Source organism: Agelaius tricolor, unplaced genomic scaffold, assembly GCF_023055355.1.
Source record: "Agelaius tricolor isolate 1412-34295 unplaced genomic scaffold, bAgeTri1.0.p SCAF_12, whole genome shotgun sequence".
In the NCBI taxonomy this organism is placed as follows: Eukaryota; Metazoa; Chordata; class Aves; order Passeriformes; family Icteridae; genus Agelaius; species Agelaius tricolor.
Window position 1 is genome coordinate 21,875,063 of NW_027269272.1, and position 22,635 is coordinate 21,897,697.

General features: G+C 41.8%; 1 protein-coding gene across 1 annotated transcript in view; it reads right to left on the reverse strand.

Moving 5' to 3' along the window:
- The window catches only part of FNDC3B (fibronectin type III domain containing 3B), a 186,073-nt gene that overhangs the window by 148,103 nt on the left and 15,335 nt on the right, over positions 1–22,635 (reverse strand). The window contains exon 2 of the mRNA XM_071438067.1: positions 1,079–1,217. Within this exon, the coding sequence (XP_071294168.1) occupies positions 1,079–1,189 (111 nt within the window). The 5' untranslated portion in view covers positions 1,190–1,217. The remainder of the gene's footprint in view (positions 1–1,078; positions 1,218–22,635) is intronic.

Here is a 22,635-nt window from a genome sequence, read left to right on the forward strand (position 1 = left end):
GCCACTGAAAACATTCCTTTCTGTTTTTTTCAAACCAAAGCATACTTTGCAAAAATGACTTAAAAACCAAACTAATCACAACAATGAAAGTCTACATCATAATGAGATTTCAGGTAACTAAAAATACTTAGAAGCTCACCAGGAAAGCAGAAATTATTCTTCCTCTTGAGGCTGGTCTAACTCAAAACACAGCTTGGAAGGAGGAACAAATGATCCAGGGAACAAGAAGTAACAAAATGACCTCTTATATTGATTCAATAAGGACAGCTTGCTTCTACCTTTGTTACAACACTTGGCTGAAATTTCTCATGTTAAGGGGAGAACCAAATTGAGCAGCAGAAAAATACTGCCAGGGTAGATAGATGTTCTCCAAAGAGACCCCTTGACCCCAGGTGACATATTTGGGAACCTACCACCCACCAGCTTGAACCTCAAGGCTGTATCGTGACATGAAGGCATTGCTGTGGTCTTATGATCATGCCACTCACTTCTGATCAAGCTTATTAGAGAGCATCTCCCAGAAAAAAAAAAAATAAAAGCAAGCTGTAAAGGCAAACTGCTTTTGCCTTTGTTCAAAAACCCACTCAAAATTCACACCTGCTTCTTTTAATGAAGCACAGGGTAGCACACAGACCTGCTGGGAAAGGTATAGTGAGGTAAGCAAAGAATAGCAGATATCACTGCTATTCTCCACTTCTTTTCTTACTTCCATTTTTTTCTCTTCTCAGCATTTTTAAAGTCTTAAAATCTCACCAGAAATGCTAGTAAGATGTCTGGACAAGAGTGAGCACAAGTAAATCATAAGACTAACTTCCTGCAAAACCCTCAAATACGCAGCATTTATAGGGACTCTTTCAATTCCACTATTTTTACTTCAGTGAACACCCCTGCAAACAAACACATTGAATTTAATGATACACTTTAATCATTGCTTTTTAAGTCTTTTCAGCAGAAAGGCAGATTTCTACAACCCAGGAAACACTCTGCACTCCCTAGTGCTACGGAAAACCATCTTCCCCATCCTGAAAATGTCTTGTTGAGCCAGAAATAAGTTTATTTAAGGCAGGCAGTTTCTGACCTGCTGTGATCCATCGCCATTCACGATGTGGGGCATCATGGCCACCTCCCCGTTCAGCAACGGCGGCAGCTCCAGCGGGATTTGGTCGGTCATCATCATTGTGACGTACATTCATGGAGAATTTTCCTCAACAGACTTCCTGCAAGAGAAAACAGCAGTTAAAAACCCTGCAGAAACCCTGCTGCACTTCAGAAGGTCGTTCTGCCATTCAGGAACTTCAGCAGGAGCCCTGGTTTTTGTAACAGGAGCTCAGGGCTCTGAATGGAGGTTTTAACTCTTAGATCAAGAGTAAGGAAAGTCAAGTTTCCATGCAATAATTCCAAAAACCAACGAGCCAGATTTCCACTCTTTCCCACAGTTATAAACCTCAGCCTTCACTGCTGAAATAGGCAGGTTCTGAGACACTTATTGTTTTGCTCTTAAATCACCATCCTGCTTGCTGCCACATCTCTTCAAACTGTGTCACCAGCATGGTTAAGATGTTACAGCAATTTCACTCAACAGCCACACTTCAAAGCCAAACACCTTTATTTTCTTTCTAGGGCCCTGTAAACAGTGTGAACTGCCACAACAAAACAAAGACCAGACACCTGACTTCCACTTAATCACAACCCAAAAGGATTAAGGCTTCTGCTGGAGCAGGAGGGACAGCACATCCTCACTGTTCTGAACACCCCATTCTAGGAAGGGCAACAGAAAATGATGGCATCACGTAAGGATTTGTGAAAAATCACACATCACTTCCAGCACACCCTCCCCCTCCCACAGCTAACTGATGTGATATGTGAGCATCAGTATAACCATGAGAAGCTGCCCTGTAAAAACAAGTCTTAATTCAGTGTTAAGGGTATCATCATGCTGGTTCATGGGGCAATGACACAGCTCTAGTGAATAACATGGATGATCTCAGCACACAGCTTATCTAGACTTCTGCTCAACAACTCCTAAAGCAAAGCAACCTCGCATGTCCAGTGGTGAGCAGCCTCCTTAGTACACCTCCTGCCAGAGAATCCCAGTGGTATCCTGAATCATTTCATATACATCCCAAACTCAAGCTAGGAAAAAAATATGCTGTGACTTAGGTGGCAGCAGAGGTGATTAGATGGCACAAGATGATCAGAGTACTCCAGAGTACAGAAAGGGGAATTTTTGGCAAAGAGCATGGGGCATAACTAAAGAGCCATAAACCAGGAGTTTAACTCAGCTGCTTCAGAGGGGATGAAGGACTGAGCCAGCCTCACCAGGGTTGGAGCATCCCATTCCATGGATGCTGGATGCTGCACATCTTATATCCCCTTGGCCCCAAATACTGTTGGACTTTTTTTTTTTTTGGTTGTCCAACAACTAAATTATTAGTTTAGTTGAAATACACCGCCTTCATTTTCATCAACCTCTTCCAGAGCTCACTGCAATCCCACCACCTGCACAGCCTCATGATCAGAAACATCAGCCTGACCAAGAGCTGCTCCTCCAGCTCCTGAGGAAAAGCACTTGTGTGATTTAGAAGTAATGGCAGTGCCCACACAGACTGAATCACATGTGTCCTATCTTTTGTCATCACACAGGCCCCTTCACATCTAAGCAGAACCAGAAGATTGAAAGTACATTTGTTTTCCAGAAGGTGTGCAAACCTGGCAATGTGACCTCCAGCCACACAGCTCAAGACCAGCATTTTAATTGAACTCGGTACCAAATTTAGCACAACTCTCACAGCTCTTTCCACTGTTCTCATCTGTGAGAAAACACCACTTTTCTAATCATCACTTCACCAAGACATAAACAGAGGCAATGTATTTTCATCCACCTTTAAATTAAATCCCTCCTTTTATCCAAGACTCAATTACAGGACAGAAGTTCTCCAGAAGCCTGAGACACAGCTGTTGTTAGGGTGGTACATCCTAAAGCTTTTGCTTCTCATTACTTGACAGTTTCAGGTTTTAATTTTGAGAAACATCCGAGTCCAACAACAATATTCACAGGTGTTGGGATTTGGGGGTGGAGGAGGGGGAGTGGTGCAGTGTGACTTCACTTTTTGGGGGTTCTGTTTGTTTGCCAAGGAAGAAGAGAATATGTCAGGTGTTTTGAGCCATTTCTTAACTGCTTGGGATTAAGAAAAGGACTGAAAGAGCCCAATAATGAACACCATTAATGAACAGCTTTCAGGAAACAGACTGATTTAGTCAATAGCCAGCTGTACCTCCAACTATTCTGGCCATACATGCAGTTATTTATGCATCTATAGTTGCCCTGTGTGCAAATGTATATATTCACATTTAAAGTTCATTTGTAAAGAACAAAACATTCATAGAAACCATTTTAAACCCATATAAAACAAAACCCCAATCCCCAAACAAATGACACGTTCATTTAGTCTGAATCCAAAAGCCAAGCTTTAGCAGTTTAAACATCACACTGATACTATTTTCTTGAGGAAAAAAACCCATACTGTAGCTTGAAGCAACATATTTTCCAAGTAATATTTCCATTCCAGGCACAACAACGGATATGTTGACATTTATTTGCTACGTGTCATTATTTAAAGTGTTGCAGCTACATTCCTTTTGCTTTATTAATGGTTTGTCACTACAGCCGTGTCCTACACTTGCCTCACTTGAAAGGAGAAAACAAAAAAAATAAGAAAGCATAAATAAAAAGGGCTTCCTCTATTTGTCAGGTCTGGTACAACCCCACCAGAGATGATACAAGCAGCAGTACTGGCTACAAGGCACAGCCACTGGCAGGAGTTTTGGGCATTATTTCACAAATATGTACTCCAGGCAGAGTGAGGACATCTACCATGAGACTGGCAGACTTCACTGCAAAGCCAAACCCTTTGGAAACATGGGCCTCACACACTTTTTGAGCTTATTTGTTCACCCATCCTACTTAAAACAGATTTATTAACTGTGCTTTCACACCCCTCCCAAAGCCCACTGCTCCTCCTCCCTCAGGGGATGCAAAGCTGATTAATACAAAGAAAGCGAGATCTGAATACAATTGTTTTTTTTCCTGCAAATTGGGAACATCGATAGAAGCAAACACCAGACACAGCTCAAAGAGCCAGGTCACATTCCAGGATATTAGAATTCTTCCTTAGCTAAAATATGAACTGCCAAATACTAACCCACAGCCCTTTTTTTCAGGTACTAACTCAAATTTGGGGTTTTGTCTAGAAAGCTGACTATATTTAAATTTTAAAAAGATATTTCCTGTGCGTCTACATTCCCTAGGTTTGGCTGGGACAGGTCACAACAACGCCAACGAGGAGTGAGAGGCTGCATCTCCCTGTCTAGCTTCCTCCAGGAATATGGAAATCACAGCTTTCCACTTTGCTGTAGAGCAAGGAAGAAACAACCATCCAAGTTTGATGTCTCTGTCCCCAAACAAAACTTCCAAATCTTTTGATGTCTGTAAGTTACTGTTGGAAACTTGATTTTCAATTCAGTACTACAGCCTTCTACTGATCCCTGAGATGACTCCATTTCCTTAAATTAATTCAATATGTGAATTAGTAACACATAAATTAGTTGCACATGGCACTAGAGAGAAAATTAAAACACACAGAAGAATGAAGTGTAACTATCTAAAACCCAATGTCCATGTATGGTCAAGCAACGTGACCCAACAGGTTACGTCAGTTTTCCTGAAATTCCAAAAGCAGTGTGAACCACATCAAGATACCCAATTCTACTTTTCCTAGAAGGTTTCACCCATGCTTATTTATAGGGCTGGAAGCCAAGAACATTTTTCTTTCTGTGATTTTCTTCCTACCTTCTGTCTTTTACAAAGCCAAAGAACCTCTTCCAGCTATGGCAGATGAATGCAGAGAACCTGGCAGAAGCAAGAGGAGTTGTGAATATTGAGTCCTGTGACTGTTCTTTGCAAAGACTTGATTTTTATTTCCCTGCAGCAGACCATTAAAAGTTCCTGAACAAAGTGTTCTGCTTTTTTATCACAATCATCTGGAATTACAGAAGTTGTACTTCAGCAAGGACAGAGAGTTTCAATACCAAGTAGAGCCACATACACAGGTTTATTTACTATACAACTAAAATTCAGTGCTAAACAAACATTTTACTCCTGTAATGCATAATCACAGGTATTCTGCCTGAATAGAAGAGAACACACTGCAAAAAGAGTAAGAAGCTACCCCACCTTCAATCCTAGCCTGATTAAAAAAAAATACTTGAAACGCACACAGGATAAACTTAAAATGGAAGAATTTTCTCTTTCCAGCTCAAAAAAAACCCCCAAAAACAACAACAAAAAAACCTCCTTACTACTTCCCCATGACAAAGTTCACACACAGATGGCACACACACAGGGTTACACAGTCCAACATAATTCTCTCTACCTCTGCTTTAATACACGTACTATGGGAACCCCTCTTCTACCATGCTGTTGTTATAACCAGGACAAGAGGCACAAGGAATTGCTTAAAAGGGCTTTGCCATGGTTAAAAGATTTGTATGGAATCATAGGTTCATGTCTGGGGGAGTCCCACCTGGCACACTGAGAAGTCAAACACATCTTTAGAAACACATGCCCTGAAAATAGGGAAGACTCAAATATTTCTAGACAAAAAATCACTTTGGAAAAGATATACAGTGAAACATAATGAGAATTTTTTTAAAAAGTCATTCAGTATTCACAGAAGCCATTACCTGCAGCATATCTTATTCTTCTTGCATAAAGAGAAATAGTCCTGAAATTATTTGTTATTTTCCAGGACATTATATGTGCAATTGAAGAATCCTATCAAAGTCTGGCATGTCAAATCATGTTACTGCTGGTTATTATATAGCTGAAGAAATGGCTGGTTGTCCAGAGTAATTTTGAATAACCTTTTGAATAAGAAAGAAAAATAACTAGGGAAAAAAATTGCTAGTACAAGGAGAATATGTATACACAGTCTTATTTGTACATACATATTCCCAGACACTAAGAATTGAATATGGATTTACAACCCACTAGGAAGGCTCTGAATGAGGAGTGCTCCTTCTGCACATTCCTGCTGATGCTGGAATTCATGTGCAGGAGATGAGAGAACTCACACACTGCCCCATTTGCCTACTGCATTTTGTACGGCACACGTTGAAATTCAGGATTAATTAAAACATACATAACACAATTGTATTTTTCACTGAAGAGCAGAGTGGTAAATATAGCTGCTTTCAAGAGACTCCTGCCATGGCTTGCCACTCCAATTCAAAGAGGAGTGGTAATAATTGTTCATGTAGAAAAGCCTCTTGAGACATGAGCAGTACCTGGAGGTATGTGCACAGATGGTTGGTCAAGGCACAAACAGTCTGGAATTTGTCTTGTCTGATGTGCCTTCGTTAGTTTAGTTAAATCACATCCGTCTGCAGCGCCACTGAAACCTGAACACATTCTTGCTCTGTTTAATTACAAAACACGGTAGATTAATTTGGAAGCATCCAAACAGCCGGGCTTCTTCATAACAATTTTGAAGAAATACATGCAATTCTAAAAATCTGTTATGACAAAAGAAAACAGATTAGAGGGAATACACACAATCCACTGGCATTTTATGAACAGGTAGTGAAATGCCTGCTGCTTGCTCCCTGTGCCATTTCACAGAAAAGGCCACAGTAGCTGGATCCTATCTCCAGCAAGCTGAAAAGCATAAACATCCTCTCAAAACTTAACCACTGCAATTAATCAGTGGGTTTATTCCCCTCTAGTTTACTTTAAACAACAACAGATTTCAATGTGCGTGGTACATTCCATCTCTGAACACGGAATTATCAGCAGCGTTCAATTCTACACAGGATCAAGGGAAGTTAACATTGTTTCTTCCCCACACTGGTTAGATTTCCAAGGCAGCAATCCAGAGGGTAATGATATGAAGATTTTCAGTAGTTTGCATTTATTTAGACCTAAAATTTGACCTCAAATTTTCCAGGCTTGAAACTCCGTTATCTTAAAGAACAACAAATGTGTGCTGTAACCAGCTGTACACCCCTCACAGGAAATGTTTGCCATTCAGGAACAGAAAAACTACTAAAAATTGGTTCCTAGCTTAACCTTAGGAAGAAATGGAATAACCAAGTAACTTCAAATATGTACCAGAAATGAGCATCAGGAATGGGGATATCAGGTCAAACTGCATCATGCAGGAGTGTCTCATTTCACAAGGCAAGTACAACTAATCAGCAGATAATAGCTCTGATGAAATAACTGGAATAAAGCAACCTGGCACACAAAGGAGTCTTTTACCAAAGGAAAACCTCACCCCACTGGGGGTTTTCCCCCTTGGTTTTCCAGGGGGAAACCTTGTGAAAACTCGTGTAGGAAAAGCAATCTTGCCCTGCCTCCCATCACCACCCATGCCTGGGGTGTGCAGTGCCTGAAGGGCCATCACATTCATGTGCAAACCTAGTGTAACTAGATTTAAGGGAATAAAATACACCACGGGTGAAACAGACCTTCAAAACTTTTATTAGGCTTATATTAGATATGGCTGAGCAGAAAGCCACAGGCAGACAAGCTAATCCAATGGTTCCACAGCATTCTCACTTCTGCAAATAATATTAGAGCAGCAAATTCATCTGCTGGTCAAAAATCAATTCCAAAACATGCAAACACACCATGGCTACAGCCTGCACTGCTGGCAGAACAGCAAGCTGCAGAGACAACTTGTATACAACTCAGTCTCACCATGTGGGTTTTTCTGTGCTGCTTCTTCAGTCTGAAAATTAAGTTAGTCATTTTTGCTATTTATATTCCTTTCCTTCTTTGTTCTCACACCTTTCTTTCCTCACCTTCCTCCGTATTAATCACAACGGATAAAGGGACTCATGAGGGATGTAGCTGCAAAAATAGAGAAGTTTTCAAGCACACAATTCTCACACTATTTCACACTAATTCTTCTAAGCAGCCATAGGCTGAATTTAACTCTTCTTGCACAATAGTGGCCAATTACTTTTTCCCCAGTATTTTTGGTGGTGTTGTTTTTGGCACAACTTGGCTTTAAAATAGCAACTACTTCAAACTTTTTTCTCTTTTCAAGGGAAATTATTTTATGAGCTTCCAAAAATACAAGCAGCAATTAACATTTCAAACTAATTTGTTGCTGCTTGTCCACCCTCAGAGACATTTGAGTTAAGAGAGTTCTGGGAGCTGTTTAATTGCCAACTGTACAACACACTCTCCCAATTGCACTCAGCATCTCTGTGCTTTTCTAGAAGATCACAAGTCAGGAGTAGACCTAGATCATATAATTAGGAAGAAATTCTTCCCTGTGAGGGTGGTGGGGCCCTGGCACAGGTTGTCCAGAGCAGCTGCAGCTGCCCAATCCCTGGAAATGTCCACGGCCAGGCTGGACAGGGCTTGGAGCAACCTGGGATAGTGGAAGGTGCCCCTGCCCATGGCAAGGGGTGGGATGAGAAGCTTTAAGATTCCTTCCAAGCCAAACCACTCCCGTGATTCTCTGATGACATCTGCCTCTCCACAGGTCAGGAAAGCACAGAGCTCCTCCAGCTGTGGTGCCCCATGGCCAGGGCAAGGAGAGGAGGATGACAGTGGTCCAACACCCCTCCTTCCACAAACTGGGACACCCAGTTTGGGACACCCAGCACACAAACTGGTCTCTTAAGTGCAGAGAGCCAATCTACACAACAGAGACAAAATGCACACTTCCTAACTAAATGATCACTCTTTTCAGGTTCTCTGTACTCTGCATTGCTTCTGACAAAAGCAATTTGGAAGTAAAATTCACACGCTCTAGCAAGATCTTCAGTAAGTTTAAACACATTTGGAATAACCTTCTATTTGCTTGAAGCAATTTGCATGAGGAGGACAAACTCCCTTCAGTCCAGACCTACACCTGTCTACAAATTGGGCCCTGATCCTGCAGACATTTGCACTGGAGCACATCTTTACACTCTCATAATACTTTTATTAAGTGCTGAATTCCCCCAGATCAGGGCTGCAAGCCCAGGAACGTGCCCAGGGACACGGGCAGAACCTCTATGCAAAGAGACATTCTTGCACAAAGGTGAAAGTCAGATAAGGCACAAGTATGCTTCATCTATTTGCTTTCTTCCTCCATTTAATGGCCAAGGTATTAATCATGGTTACAGGTTGATAAGCACAGCATTTGTCGATAAATACCCTCCCCTTCCACTCTGCTCTCTCAAATAATAATCTCTCTGCAATAATACCACAAAGACCTTGGTTATCTCTCCTGGAGTTCCTGTGCAATGGGGAATCTACTGGAATCAATGGGGTGGGGATCATTTTTTTTTTACCCCTAATTAAACTACGAAGCAGGAAAAAAAAAAAAAGAGGCTATCTACCATATCAATCTGCAGCTCTTGAAAAGCCTGCATACCAAATCCCATTTCCAACAAGGTCTCAGCACACCTTTGTGCAACACAAACTGGGCTGCTGTCGCCATTCCCCGCTAACCTGACTCCGGGCTGACAAAGTGGCTCATTGTGCTATTGTGGGAAAGAGCTCCACAGAGATCTCCCACTCCTCCCTGGGAGTCAGGAGCAGCATTCACACGGGGCAGCACCTCTGCACGGCTGCCCCAGAGCTTTCTCATGGAGGAGGAAAGCTGAGCCTGCCACTGTCACCCTGCTCACAAAATCCAAGTGCTCAAACCGCACCAGTAACAAGAAAACCAACCCAAGACCCACCACGCCATAACTTTGCAGCATCAAGAGAAAAAATATTATTACACCATCCCTCACTTTCACACAGCATTAAGTACATTTTTCAGGATTTATCTACTTTTCTGAACTGCTTCATGGCAATGAAGCCTTCTATGAAGGTTTCTTCTAACTGGAGATAGACAGGGATTTACATTAAACAAAGACCTGAAACTCACCAGTGAAAAAGAAACCATACACACAAAGTCAAGTCATTGTTCCATTTTTGATTGAGTAATTTTGGTATCCAGGACCTTATCCAGTGGGAAAGAAGTCTCTCCTACTCCAGGTATCAGATTTTTATCTCCAATGATAAAAAATCATCAATGAATGAAAAAACCCTAAGTGTAGAGTACTGGGGAGTTGCTTTCTTTAGGGTGGGAAGCCAATGGTCTCTAGACAGAAAATGCTGTGCTGAATGCAGAAATGTGCCACTTGCTGCAGCTAGAAAGCTCAGGTTATTGATTAAATGGTTTAAAAGGGAAAGCCTTTGGGGTTTGCTACCTGCCTGAAGTGGGGCACAGTTTGTAACACAGACTGAAGGAGAAACAAAATTCTGTTTATACAGCAAGGACAATCCAGCGGGGTCACCCAGCACTCAGTGGTATGTATCCACTTTGATTGTGAATCCTCACCCATCTAAGCTCATTCCCATACTCAGGCAAATCATTCAGGTAATAGATGAAAATTATTCTCCATAAATTGTATTGGTCTTTGATAACAACAAAAACATTAAAGTACTGAACAGCTTGTCTTATGAATTGGGAAACCTACAGCACTTAAAAGTACACCAAACACAGAAGTGTTGGGTGAAAGGCAGGCTCAAGGCATGGTGCCAGCAGGACAGATGCTCTTCCCACCCTGGCTGAAGTCAAAAGACAGCAGCCCCAATCCTACCAGTTACAGGAGTTACTCATTAATAAGTTACAAGTCTTTGTTAATTAAAGTTTCCTACTATTTCACCTATTGACTTTGATACTACAGCTTTCTATGAGCAGTAATACTAAGGGGCTTCAAAGAAAGCTGTGGAAAGTGAAGAGATATATATGAGCCAATAATAAGAACCAGGGTGAGCTAAGTAAAGGAAAGCAAATTCCTGCAAACTGAATTTTTAATTCCAAGTTTGTATTTAATCAAAAACAGGACAGTCATGCTTCTTTATATTTCCCTACTGATAGAAGCACACACAGCTCCAATGAAGCTAATTAAACCCTTGAAGCTCAAGTGAACCTTCCAAATCCTTTAGATGACAAAATTCCAGTCAAGCAAAAAAACTAAAATAGACAGCAGCAGAAAGCAAACCAACTTTCAAGCTTCACGTCACATATACCTGAAGTTTCATTTGCCCTTGTTACACTTAGAGAAATTAATTTCTATAACCAGTTACCAAATTTTAGAAGTGCAGGAGTCAAGAGTCTATTCAAATACAGAAAAGAAAACCACAGAAAGGAAAAATCAGAATTGTTCAGGTTGGAAAAGACCATTAAGACCACTGAGTTCAAGTGCTAATTTCTACCATTAAACCATGTCCTTACATGCCATATTTACACATCTTTTCAGTACCTGCAGGGCTGCTGTCTCCACCACTTCCCTGGGCAGCCTGTTCCAAGCTGTTCTCTGTAGAGGTTGGTCCTGCTAAGCATCACTGGGGTTTTGTCATGAGGAAAAAAAACTTTCTGACTAATTAAGACAGATGCACTTTTATTGCTGCTCTGTGAGACACCAGAGTTTGTCCTTCCCTCTCCCTGGCTCTGTAACAGCATCTCCAGTCCCATGGATACACCACACTACTCCAACTTCATCTGTTTCCCAGGCTGACATAAACAACCTGTTTGCCACTTTACAACATCCATTGTAGATCCAGGGTAGATCCATTGTACAAGCTCAGAGCAGACTAGCAGCAATAAATTCATAATTAACAAAGCAGAGCTTATCTTTGAGTCTTCTTACACAAAATTTTTAGCAATAGCCATTCATAGGATTTCAGCTTTCTGGGAAGACAATTTAAAAAAGCCCCTAAGATGTTCTCTGATGAATTTTTTATTTATAATTCTAGCTAGAATTCAAAAATTAAAGTATTTCAGAAAGGCACAGAAAAACATTAGCCTTGCATCCTAAAATATGTAAAGCTGAATTTCAAGAAATGAGCTTGGTTGGCATATAAGAGTGGGGAAAATTCCCTTAACGGCAAGCAGTTTTGGGGGATTGGGGAAAATATACAAATATACAGTTTACCCACAGAATTTCAATAAACAGGTGAGAACAAAATACCCAAGCCTTTCAAATATAAGAAAACCCATCTCATAACTCAACTGGAAGAAAGCCAAGTGATAAAAAACACAAACTACAAGAAAGGCTAATTCTCTGGAGATTTTTTCCTACAGTATCTTTCATAAATATAAAGCATTTTACCACCACATGCCCTGACAGCCTTCGCATTTTATTGGACATGCATCTCACTTTGCCTACTGCAAGAAAAATTCATAGAAATCCTGATGGAGCAAAGACTGTTACACTGAGTCGAGGTCAAATATAGTATATATGCATATAAATAAATCTGAAAAATTCAACGTGGCTTGACAGCAGCTTTTCTTTGACAGTGGAGGCAGAAAGATCAGAATATCAGCAAATGCTGGAGTTTGCCTGCAGCGTTCTGACCACATTAGCACAGGACTTAAGCAAGGAAAAAAGCTTTCCCAGTCAAATTTAGTTGTGCTCAATTTTACCTGAATGATGTAACTGACACATGACCCAACAAGATTTTACTCCCAGGGAGCTCTAGCGTGGCATATTCAGTTTGTGTGAATAAGCTGGAACACCCAGGTGTTATCACTGAAAGTACGGCACAATCTCAACTCTTTAATATTTACATTCTGACCCAGTTCAGTCACATTTTGGCAGCACAGAGCCCACAGAGATACCCACCTTAACAATACAGTACACAGTCAATCAGTGGCAAACACCTACCCATTAATACCAGTTGTTCTCCCAGAGATTCAAGCAGATTACATTTGTTCCCCACTTTCTATGGGGAGGACACTTTGTCATCATTTAACATGTCAATATCTGGTTTAAAAAATAAGTAAAACTGATATTATTCTCTACCTACACCATGGCATATTACTCTTGGGCCAGGGGAGGAAGATGACATGTCTATGCAACAATTTTTATAAATATTCCCCAAAGTAATAGACCCATGTTGAAAAAAAAAGCACTCCCACTCTCTCTCTCTCTCATGTGAGCATATTCCTCCTCCCATTTCTCTCTCTAGTCCCTAATCATACCTCCAGGTTGGTACAGAAGAACAGCCTGGATGTTCAGGGGAGCTTTAACCTGCTGGTGAGAACATGAGCAGTGGTGCATGCTGCAGATAAACCCACAAAACCCAACACCTGTTCAGCACCTCATCTTCCTCCTGGTGCTCACTAAGGAAATTCCCTCATCCTTAATGAATTTGGACTATTTTTTCCCATCACCACAGATGCAACTTCAACAGTTTGATTTTTCTCTAATCTTGCTGTGTGTTCTCAGGTGCTGCTGCACCAAGCCCTGCAATGAACAACCCAAATCACAGATTGCCCCTCACCATCCCACAGGTGCCAGAGGTACCTTACAGCTCACAGAGGCTGCTGGAGCACAACACATCTAAGTCAGTGCTACAGCTCTGCACAAAGTCATCACTATGCACCACAGTTTTAAATACCCACACGTTAGTACTGTGAAATTCAGCACAACTACCAGCTGCTTTACCCTCAGCATCCTCTCTATTCAAGGAATGGCAGAACAAGATTTATTATTATTTCCATCAGAACCTCAACTTGTTGCAACTTTTGTCTTTAAATCTGAAGCTGAAGAGATGCTCTGATTTTCCCTCTTCTCATGGATATACATTAGTGGTATAGAAATCTCAAAAGAGTACTTGGTCTAAACTAACAGATGAGCCACCCATACTCATCTAAATGGAGCAGATTATAACATGTTTATTATTAAGAACATTTGAAGGTACACTAGTCTTTAAGGCTTTTTTTAACACTTCTTGAATTGATCAAATTAAGGAAAGTCACTCTGTTACTAGTAATTTACTTCTTATGACAAATAGTAGTGGGTTGAGCCTCCTACCAGTAGACAGAGTACTTAGGCTAATAATAAACAAATAAAAAGCAGTTGTACAATCCCTGACTGCATTCTGCTTACAGCATAAATACTGAAGCATCACTGAGGATTAAGAATTCCTGAAGATTAACAGAGAGCTGATTTCAAAAAAAGCAGAAATGTGGAGGTATCTAACATCACAGACACTCAGCTGATGAGCCAGCAGGATTTTTAGACCAGCTAAGAGATTGGAATTTCACTCTCAGAAGGCACCATTCCCTCCAGGAAGAATCAGTATAGGAAAAGAAATGTAGTGCAGTAAAACATTATACACCAGCTGTCAGACCTGAAACTGATACTGTAACAGGGATCTACATTTGTCATCAAGTTACTCAGTCACTGGCAAACTGGTAATGTGGAACTACAGCAAGTGAGTTCCCCATCCCAAATAGAAATAGCTATGCCAGACAAAGGATAAAGTCTTTATTTTAGGCACTTATGTTAAAATCAGTGCAGCACATAGTAAAACGCAAGGTAGAGGTCACAAAGATTCTTTAAAGCATTAATTCAAGAAACCTAATCAGTGGCAAGAACATGCAGAACAGGTGCACAGAAATCACAGCTGGTTCCAAACTGCAGCATCTCCAGTGCAACCAAAACCAAACCAAGGTGGGTTCTGCTCAGTACAACAGTGTCAGGCCACTCTCCATCAATGCAATACATCTGGAACTACTTTTGCAGCTTCCCTTGGCAATTTTATCTCCTGTGGGCTTCATTCAGGGTCCTGCTCTTCCCATATCTAATCACAGCAGTTTGCTATCACAGGTCAAAAGGTACATACATATAGACACAAATATACACCTTCATCTACATAATGGGTACAAATACCTCCATTTATCCTAAGACCCTTGGAATGCTTTAAGCCGTGTTCAGAAATAAGCAAGTTCAAAGAACTGCTAAAGCAGCCGAGAAAAATCTCGAATTCTCCCTCTCCTTTTCCCTGGATTTAACCTGCTACCAAATCCCGTGGGGGCTGACAGGGTGTCCTTGAGCCCTGACTCCCTGCACGCCCGCATGCCAGAGCCTTAGCGCGTTCCAGGGAGCACAGCTCCTGCCACTGGCACATACCAAGGATTCCAGATCATTTTTGCATCACAACTAAAACGTTCTCATCAACTCGGATTTCTGTTATAACACGTTACTCCGGCCTCAAAAAGTGCAATCTCAGCATGGTGTAAGGTCAGTTTTCTTTCTCTAAACCTTCTCTTGGGTGCTGGGGGTGCAGGGAGAATGGGTTAAATTTAACACACACCATAATCCTCATGTTTCCAAAACCAAATTCCAGCTGCAAACCTTAAGAATGCCACACACTTCCCAAATTCTTTTCTCTTTTTATTAGCATGGGGATGATAGGAACAGGGTACTTCACTAATAATGCCTCACCTCTTCAGTACACTGCCTTCCTCCCACAAATTTTACTGAATTGCCAAATACACGTTGCTAAGTTTGAAAAACTTACAGGAAAATGAATCCTTTATGAAAATACTCGTTGCTAAAAACACAAACAGGAAAATAGACGGTAAACAATAAATTCTCATTGTATTTAATAGCTGAAGGTCTTTGTTCACAACAGCTACCCCAGAACACACAGCCACATTCATGGGATCGAGTGAATTCTATCTGAAGTTTACAGAAGGAAGCATATACAAACAGCCTCACAAAGGTATTTTCCTAGCAGGAAGCCACAAGCACTTCTCTGCTGCTCCGGCCCCGCCGTCAATGGAGGAGCTGTGGTAGCAGTGCTAAACACACTCTGCTTTCACTGTGGGATTAACCCTATCACAAATCACCAATGAAATCTGCTTTATGATTTAGGCTTTAATTCATTGACCAACGCAAAGGTAAAACATGCAACAGAGCCTGGTGGAAGTCAGTGGCAAGAGCTTTGCTCTGGCTATCCCTGTCCCGAGGCTCAGCCCTCTTTGGGATTAAATACTATTTTCATCAACAGTGCTCAAAAGTCTCCTTTTTATAAGGAGCTAGTGGTTAATTGCTGTACATTGTTGACAGCAATAAATAGAATGCACTGACTATTCCATGTGCAACTGGGCATGCTGGTGGTTTACCACTACATAAGGGGTGTGTGTTTTTCTGTTATCCAAAGATTATCTCGTCACTTAAGATGGGAAAATTAGGAGCTCATCTTCTGACACATACAAGTTTCCCTCCCCCACTTCCATTTTGTGGATTTTTTGGCAATAATATTGTTGAAAAATAAATTCTTGAGGACAGGAAACATCCTGAGCAAAGGATATCCAGCTTTATGACACTTGAAATGTTGCGCATTCCTGCCGATCTGTCACTGCCCAGGCCAGCTGCTGGCATGTGAGAGGGTGTGCAACACCTTGGGGTGGCCAGGACAGGCCTCCCCCTGCATATTTCCCCCAGGATTCCAGCATCACAGCTTTGGATAGACCAGCTCCTTCAGACTTCCTCAAGATTTCCCTTTTCTGTGTACTCAACCCCAGCCGTCTCCATGGCCCAAAGAGATGTGATACAATGCAGCTTTCCAAGCACCACTGGCTATCAGGAGCACATCCTCCCCCCAAAGTCTCCTGATAAGATGCTTTAAAGTATGCCCACAACCCTCATCTTAATGGCCTAATCTGATGTAGGTGGCTTGCCCTCTCAGAGATCCCCTCGTTTAATTTCCTCAACAACTGCACTCCACAAAAGCAAACATCCTGTCCCACTTCCAGAGCCAGATCCCAGTTGTGGCAGGCAGCTGCCAGCAGCACAGGCACCAGGAGAGCTGGGACAAACACCACGGATCCAGTTCATGCTGGGGAGCTCCACCAGCTGTCCTGTTACAGAGCCAGTTCACCCACTGGAATGGGGCAGAAGTTATGGTAATGGACAGGTTGTTGTAAAAGAAAGTTGGACAGCTTTTCAAGCATCCCACCCCTAAACCAGCATCCTCATGAGACCAGTTAGGGACTGAACAAACACATTGTTAACTGGACTTCTGTGGGCAACAGCAACTGTACAGAAATCCCAAGCTTTTAATGAAGTCACCTAAATTACACAACATAGATACTGAGGATAATCACACCATCACCTGCTGAGCAACTCTTCCCTGCCTGACCACCTGTAAGCTCCATGAAACATTATCAAAGTTGATGATTCACATCTAACATCTTCGCAGTAGTCAGTAGCTCACATCTCATAACCAAAGGCAGACAAATCTTTACAATTGCCCACTAAATCAGGATTCAATCCCTTTAAGGCACTCTGACACTTCAGTAGCTTTCTGTCCCTTCCTATGAAGAGAACAGGCAACATCCCAAGCTAAATGCAAAGGAGCAGTTGAGGTAGAGCCAAGGCTGCCACCTCTGGAATGAGGGCATCTGTTCCACAGGGAAAAAAAGAGAAAGCATTTCAAGAAATAAAAGCACTAATTCTGACAGCAGAAAACTGCAGCCATGACATTTGGACCTTTCTAAAATACATTTCTCTAAAAGTTTTTAAGTGCCACTTACTCTTTTAATAGGCATCCAAATCCAGCCTCAATAATAAAACACGCTTACTCTTTACATCTTCCCTATTCTCTGTTTAAGTATCTCTTCTTTACAAGAACATCAAATCACTGTGGTTTTACTGGAGACAACAAGGGGCTAATGCTCCTGTAGAAGACCGCAAAGCCAGCTACCATTTTTAGTATGCCAAAAATGATGGAACTTCTTGGAGTGTTCCAATACAGCCTTAGCCAAAGGATATTCTCATTCCAATTAATTACACTTACAATACCTGAAAAGTTCATGGGTAGAGGAGATCCATTCCAAGGGAAGGTCCCTGTGCACTGGCCCTGGTGTCAGCACATGGACACAGAGGTACTGACTCTCAAAACTCCATCTTAGGGCAACGCTCAACTCCACACCCAATGACCCCCAAAACATCCAGCAAATGCTGCCCACAAGCACCTGGACACCAACCTTGACATAGGTGTAAGTATATTCAAGGGAGTTTGACTAACTGAGACCAAATATAAACATATAGATAAAGTTTTAAACAGCAGCATGGGATAGAAGAGAGAAATCATGACTTTCACAAGAGATACCACCTGCCCCTCTTCTCGTGGCAGAGCACACCTAAAGATATTTACTTGACTATGGCCACAGTTTTCATAAAAGCAAGTATTTCCTTTGAAAAGCAGTTCCACAGAGAGAAATATGTATGTTGTCTGAACACCACATGCTTGGACACACTCGGGCTTCAGTCAGCACTGGAGCAACAAAAGTTTAATTGTAATGTTTCTCATTTCTGTTGGCTTCCCCTTGTTAGCTGGCACAGGTTAGAGCCTACTCGGTGCCTCACATCAATAACTGATGTTCAAAGTAAAATGCAAGAAAAGGACATCTTGATCTGCTCACAAGCACAGAGCAAGCACTTTATAATAAAGTCATGTTGATTCCGGAACACTCAGTGCCTGGGGGAAATTTGCTTCTAGAAATATTGTGCTCAAATGTTTTAGAGTCCCAGCAATGCCCACAATCAAAATTTACTCCCAGCCAGCAGAGAGCATCACAACTGCCCTTCCACCTCATGACAGGTGGAGCTTGCTGGTTTCTCCAGGCACAACTCACAGTGTTGGATTCACAACACCTTTGGGTCTCTGCTCTGAGATCACCTTCCTATCCCACCACCAACCCTCCAAACTTCACCAAACTAGTGGGTCTGAACATTTAAAAGTTGAAATCGAGACATTTCCAAGGGCAAGTAGCTACATCAGACACTGCCAACAAGCTCTGACTAGACTGCAGGAGCAAGGAAGGGATTTTGGAGAGCACAGTGTCTGCTCTGACACATCTGCCCACGGGGCACAAAAAGAATAGAGCCAACTATGTAAGCAGAGAAATCTTTGTCCTTAGGTGACACTGAGGCAATCTACACATGCCAAAATCGCTGTGCAATTAGTATGTTCTTAATTCTGTACCCTTAGAGAAGTGTACTTAACCAAATGAAAACAACGTAATGCAAAATAAAGCAACCCAAGTAACTAATTAGCTAAAAAGATGTAGAATGGAAGCAAAATGAAGTGTCTAATTATATAACTTCAGTTCAAGTGTACAACACACTACAGACCTATTAAAAAATCATACCACTTGCTAATTTAATCTAAACAATCCAACTAAACACCACTGCTGAGTAAAACTGAAAAGAAAAAGTTAGGAAAGTAACAAAATGGTAAAAGTCCTTTTAGTGAATTTCACAGAAATCTTTTTAGTCTATTGAAGTTAAATTACAAACCTGAACCAAATTCACAAGATTCAAAGCCTCCTTCAAGACAATTTTATGCAACACAATTCATTTAAAGACATTATATCAAAAAAAACTGAGGCATTTTGAGGTTTTCTCCCATATCCACAGAAACTGTATACTCTCCTGAATACTCAGCATTTACTCTCACAGCAGCATCTCAATCTGCAAAGTCATTAAGCCTCTTGAGAAATTGGACAGGTAATAATTCATCAGGGGATAATTTCTTTCAAAACCTTCATCCCCATTACTGCATTTCTTTGCCACTCAAACACACTCCAGCACTGACATTCTCAGTCATGATTGTACAATCTAAACACGAGCCATCCAAGCTGATCAGATGACTGACAACTTTAACAGCTTAAAAAACATTAAGCGTTTTAGGGATAGGTATCTTGAAAACAATGAAGCTCTGCTGATATGCATCAGAGAAAAAGGCCACCTACATGCCTGTCAAATTCCCATTTTTGTTCTAACCTGAGCAACCATTACAGAAAACAAGCATCTCCAGGAAAGTGAGGGAAACAAAACAGGTAATGGAGCATTTCAGAGGATATAAAGTCCCCTCAGACATTTGTCCAAATTCAGTTCCATAGACACTAACTGCCAAATACAATGAACATTTCTGAAGTTTGTTTATGATAAGCTGGCTTTAGTTGTTTTAATTATATGTCACCATCACTACTTCAGCAGCAACACTTAGCATCCCAAATCCTCCCAGGTGCCCCGGAAATAGCACCAGCACATTCTGCAGAGAAATGTAGCATTTGAAAATACAATGGAAATATGTCTTTCCTTTCAAAATCAAATCAATTGTTATAAAAATTAAGGCTTTTTCAGTACAGTATACTAAGTTCAGTAAAATTCAGTAATTGAGTAGGAATGCATGAATTTAATTGAATCAGATGGACTCGGGGGTCTCTCTCATTAGGAGTAAAATAGGTTGGATAATAAAGGTTGAAACATTGGGCTTTTTTGAGTTGTCTTAAGTAAAATAATTGTCAATTTAAAGAAATTTTAAGGAAGGCTTTAGAAAACCATTTTGAGAAATACTCAAGAAGCCTTAAGCTGCAGCACTCATCATGCAAGTTCCCATCAAGCCACATTAACAGTCCTCTAAAAAACAGAATTAACCAAAAAGATGCTTGGAATTCCTTCTGCATTACACAGACCTTCCCATCTGCAGTCTGGCATCCCAGCCCTCTCTCATGCCTGCACTGAGATCCTTCAGGCAGCCTTGGGCAGACCAAGGCCAGTCCCCCAGGATGTGACCAGGAGCAGGGAGGGCACAGCAGCCCTGGCGTGGGTGACCCTGTGCACCCCAGCTGAGCCACTGCTGCAAGGGCAGACCTCCACACACACACACACACAGAGGGAAACACCACCCAGAGTGACATTCTCGGGTGGAAAAACCAAACAGATCTCATTAATTGTTGCTCCAGATCTCAGCGCTCTTTTTTTTGGTTTTGGATGTGTCCCAGTAGCTGAGTTTTCCAGCCAGAATATTAAAGGATATGTTAATAATCCAGTAGTTCTTTCCACCACCTGGAATCCAAGACACACCTCTGAGGTACCTGTTACCTTTCTGTCAGCCATTCATACTTTGGAATTCCAGCGTTAGAGTTGTGCCTGCACTTCAAAGCTTGCTATCCCTTCCCCCATAAGGACAGGAGTGAAAGAGCCGTGGACAAGCACTTCAAGTCAAACACACCCTTTGCTATTTCAGGCTCCAACATAAGCAGATTACAGCTCAGCTGTGTCCTGTCTGAACTTTTGTTTCTCTCTTGCCAATGCTGCACTAATTATCCCTGAGAAAAGACAGGCTTTAATTAACAAGCAATGACCAACTTTTATCTATAAACTCTTTCTTCCCATCCAAGTTCTGCCTCTAAGTAGCTATTAAACACCAAGTTTTAGCAGTGAGTAATTAGGAGATATTCTTACCACACAGAGTTAATGCAGAATTCAAACAAAGCAGGAGATGCAGGTCATGGGAGCTGCCAGGGATGCCCTGTCCATGGGAGAAGCCAAGATGAAGCCCTGTCCCTTTTTACAGAGCCAGGCTCAATGTGCTCTTGCTGCACACACTGTCACAGCCAGGCTGGGTGGCTGCTACCCAGTGCAACCTGCTTTGCAGTGAGGAAATATGAAAAAACACAGATCCCTGCCTCAAGCTGTTGAGAGGAGAAAGGGAAGATCTTTCTTGATGCCCTTTCCTACAGGGAATGTGCCAGCCCATCTCTTCAAACATGAGAAACGAGAGCAGAGACAGCTTCAAAGGAGGGAAAATTAGTTCTTGGGACAGGTAGCTAAAAGGAGAACATGTAATTTAAATGAAAACCAGGTAGTTGAGCTGGTTTGTTTAACTGGCACACCACCTGCTAAGGAGTACTACACAACCCAGGGCAAGCTGCCCCACACACACACACAGAGCAGAGCCCTGAGGAGCACCTGCAGCACTCCTGCACTTCTCTTAACCCTTCTCCTTCAGCACGGGAGGTGGTGCTCAGGGAGAACAACCACTGACACTGACTTCAAACAGCACCAGTCCTAAAAGACTAAAGGCAAAGCCCAATGCACTTTATGTCCATTTAACAAGGGTGGTTCCTCTCTGCCATCCACTCCAGCAGGAACATCCCTGCCTGCCGGGGAGCACAGTGAGGCAGCAGGCACAGGAGGAGCCCCAGGACACACTGTGCCCCACTCAGGTATAGCAGGAGCCTCACTGGACCCTCACTGCCTGTGCCAGGATGCCCTCACCCAGCAGCAGGGAGAGATTCAAGGCTGACTTCCAGAGCAGCCCAGGGAGTTTGACTCACTGAGCCAAAACAAGAATAAAGGGAGTGAGAGGCAGGACTGACCTTTCAGCAGCAGCACCAACTCAGGGCTGTGTCATCAGGCACAGACTCACACTCTGATGTGCATCAGTAGTATTGCACTTACTGATAGGCACATGAAGTTGGATCTCAGCAGCTTCTTAATATCATTTTGTTTAACTACTTGAACTATTCCACAAAGTTCTGTACAGCAAACACTTGTGAAACCATTTCCTTCCCCCACTGACGACAGCACTTAGAGAATTATTTGATTTACACCACAAAGGGAATTCAAACATAGCTCAAGAGCAAACAAAACTTCCTGCACCATACACACTCAACCTATATAAGATGTGTGGAAAAAATCTCAGTGTTTTATTGTCCTTGTGACTTGTGTGCACTCAATACCCAACAGCTGCAAGTTTCATCTTCACAGAGCCAGTCAGAATCATCCCATGAGAACTTCTGAGTTGCCACAGCAATCAAATGTTATTAGAGGGAGATTAATTGGAGTCAGCACATGCAGTTTAGGTTTAATACAACAAATGCTAATTTCCCAAACTGATGAGAACTGAGGGGAAAAACAGACTCAAAAAACTTTATCTACAACTGTAAGCTCTTTTTTGTTTTTCCAGAAAAGACAACTTGAAAAATT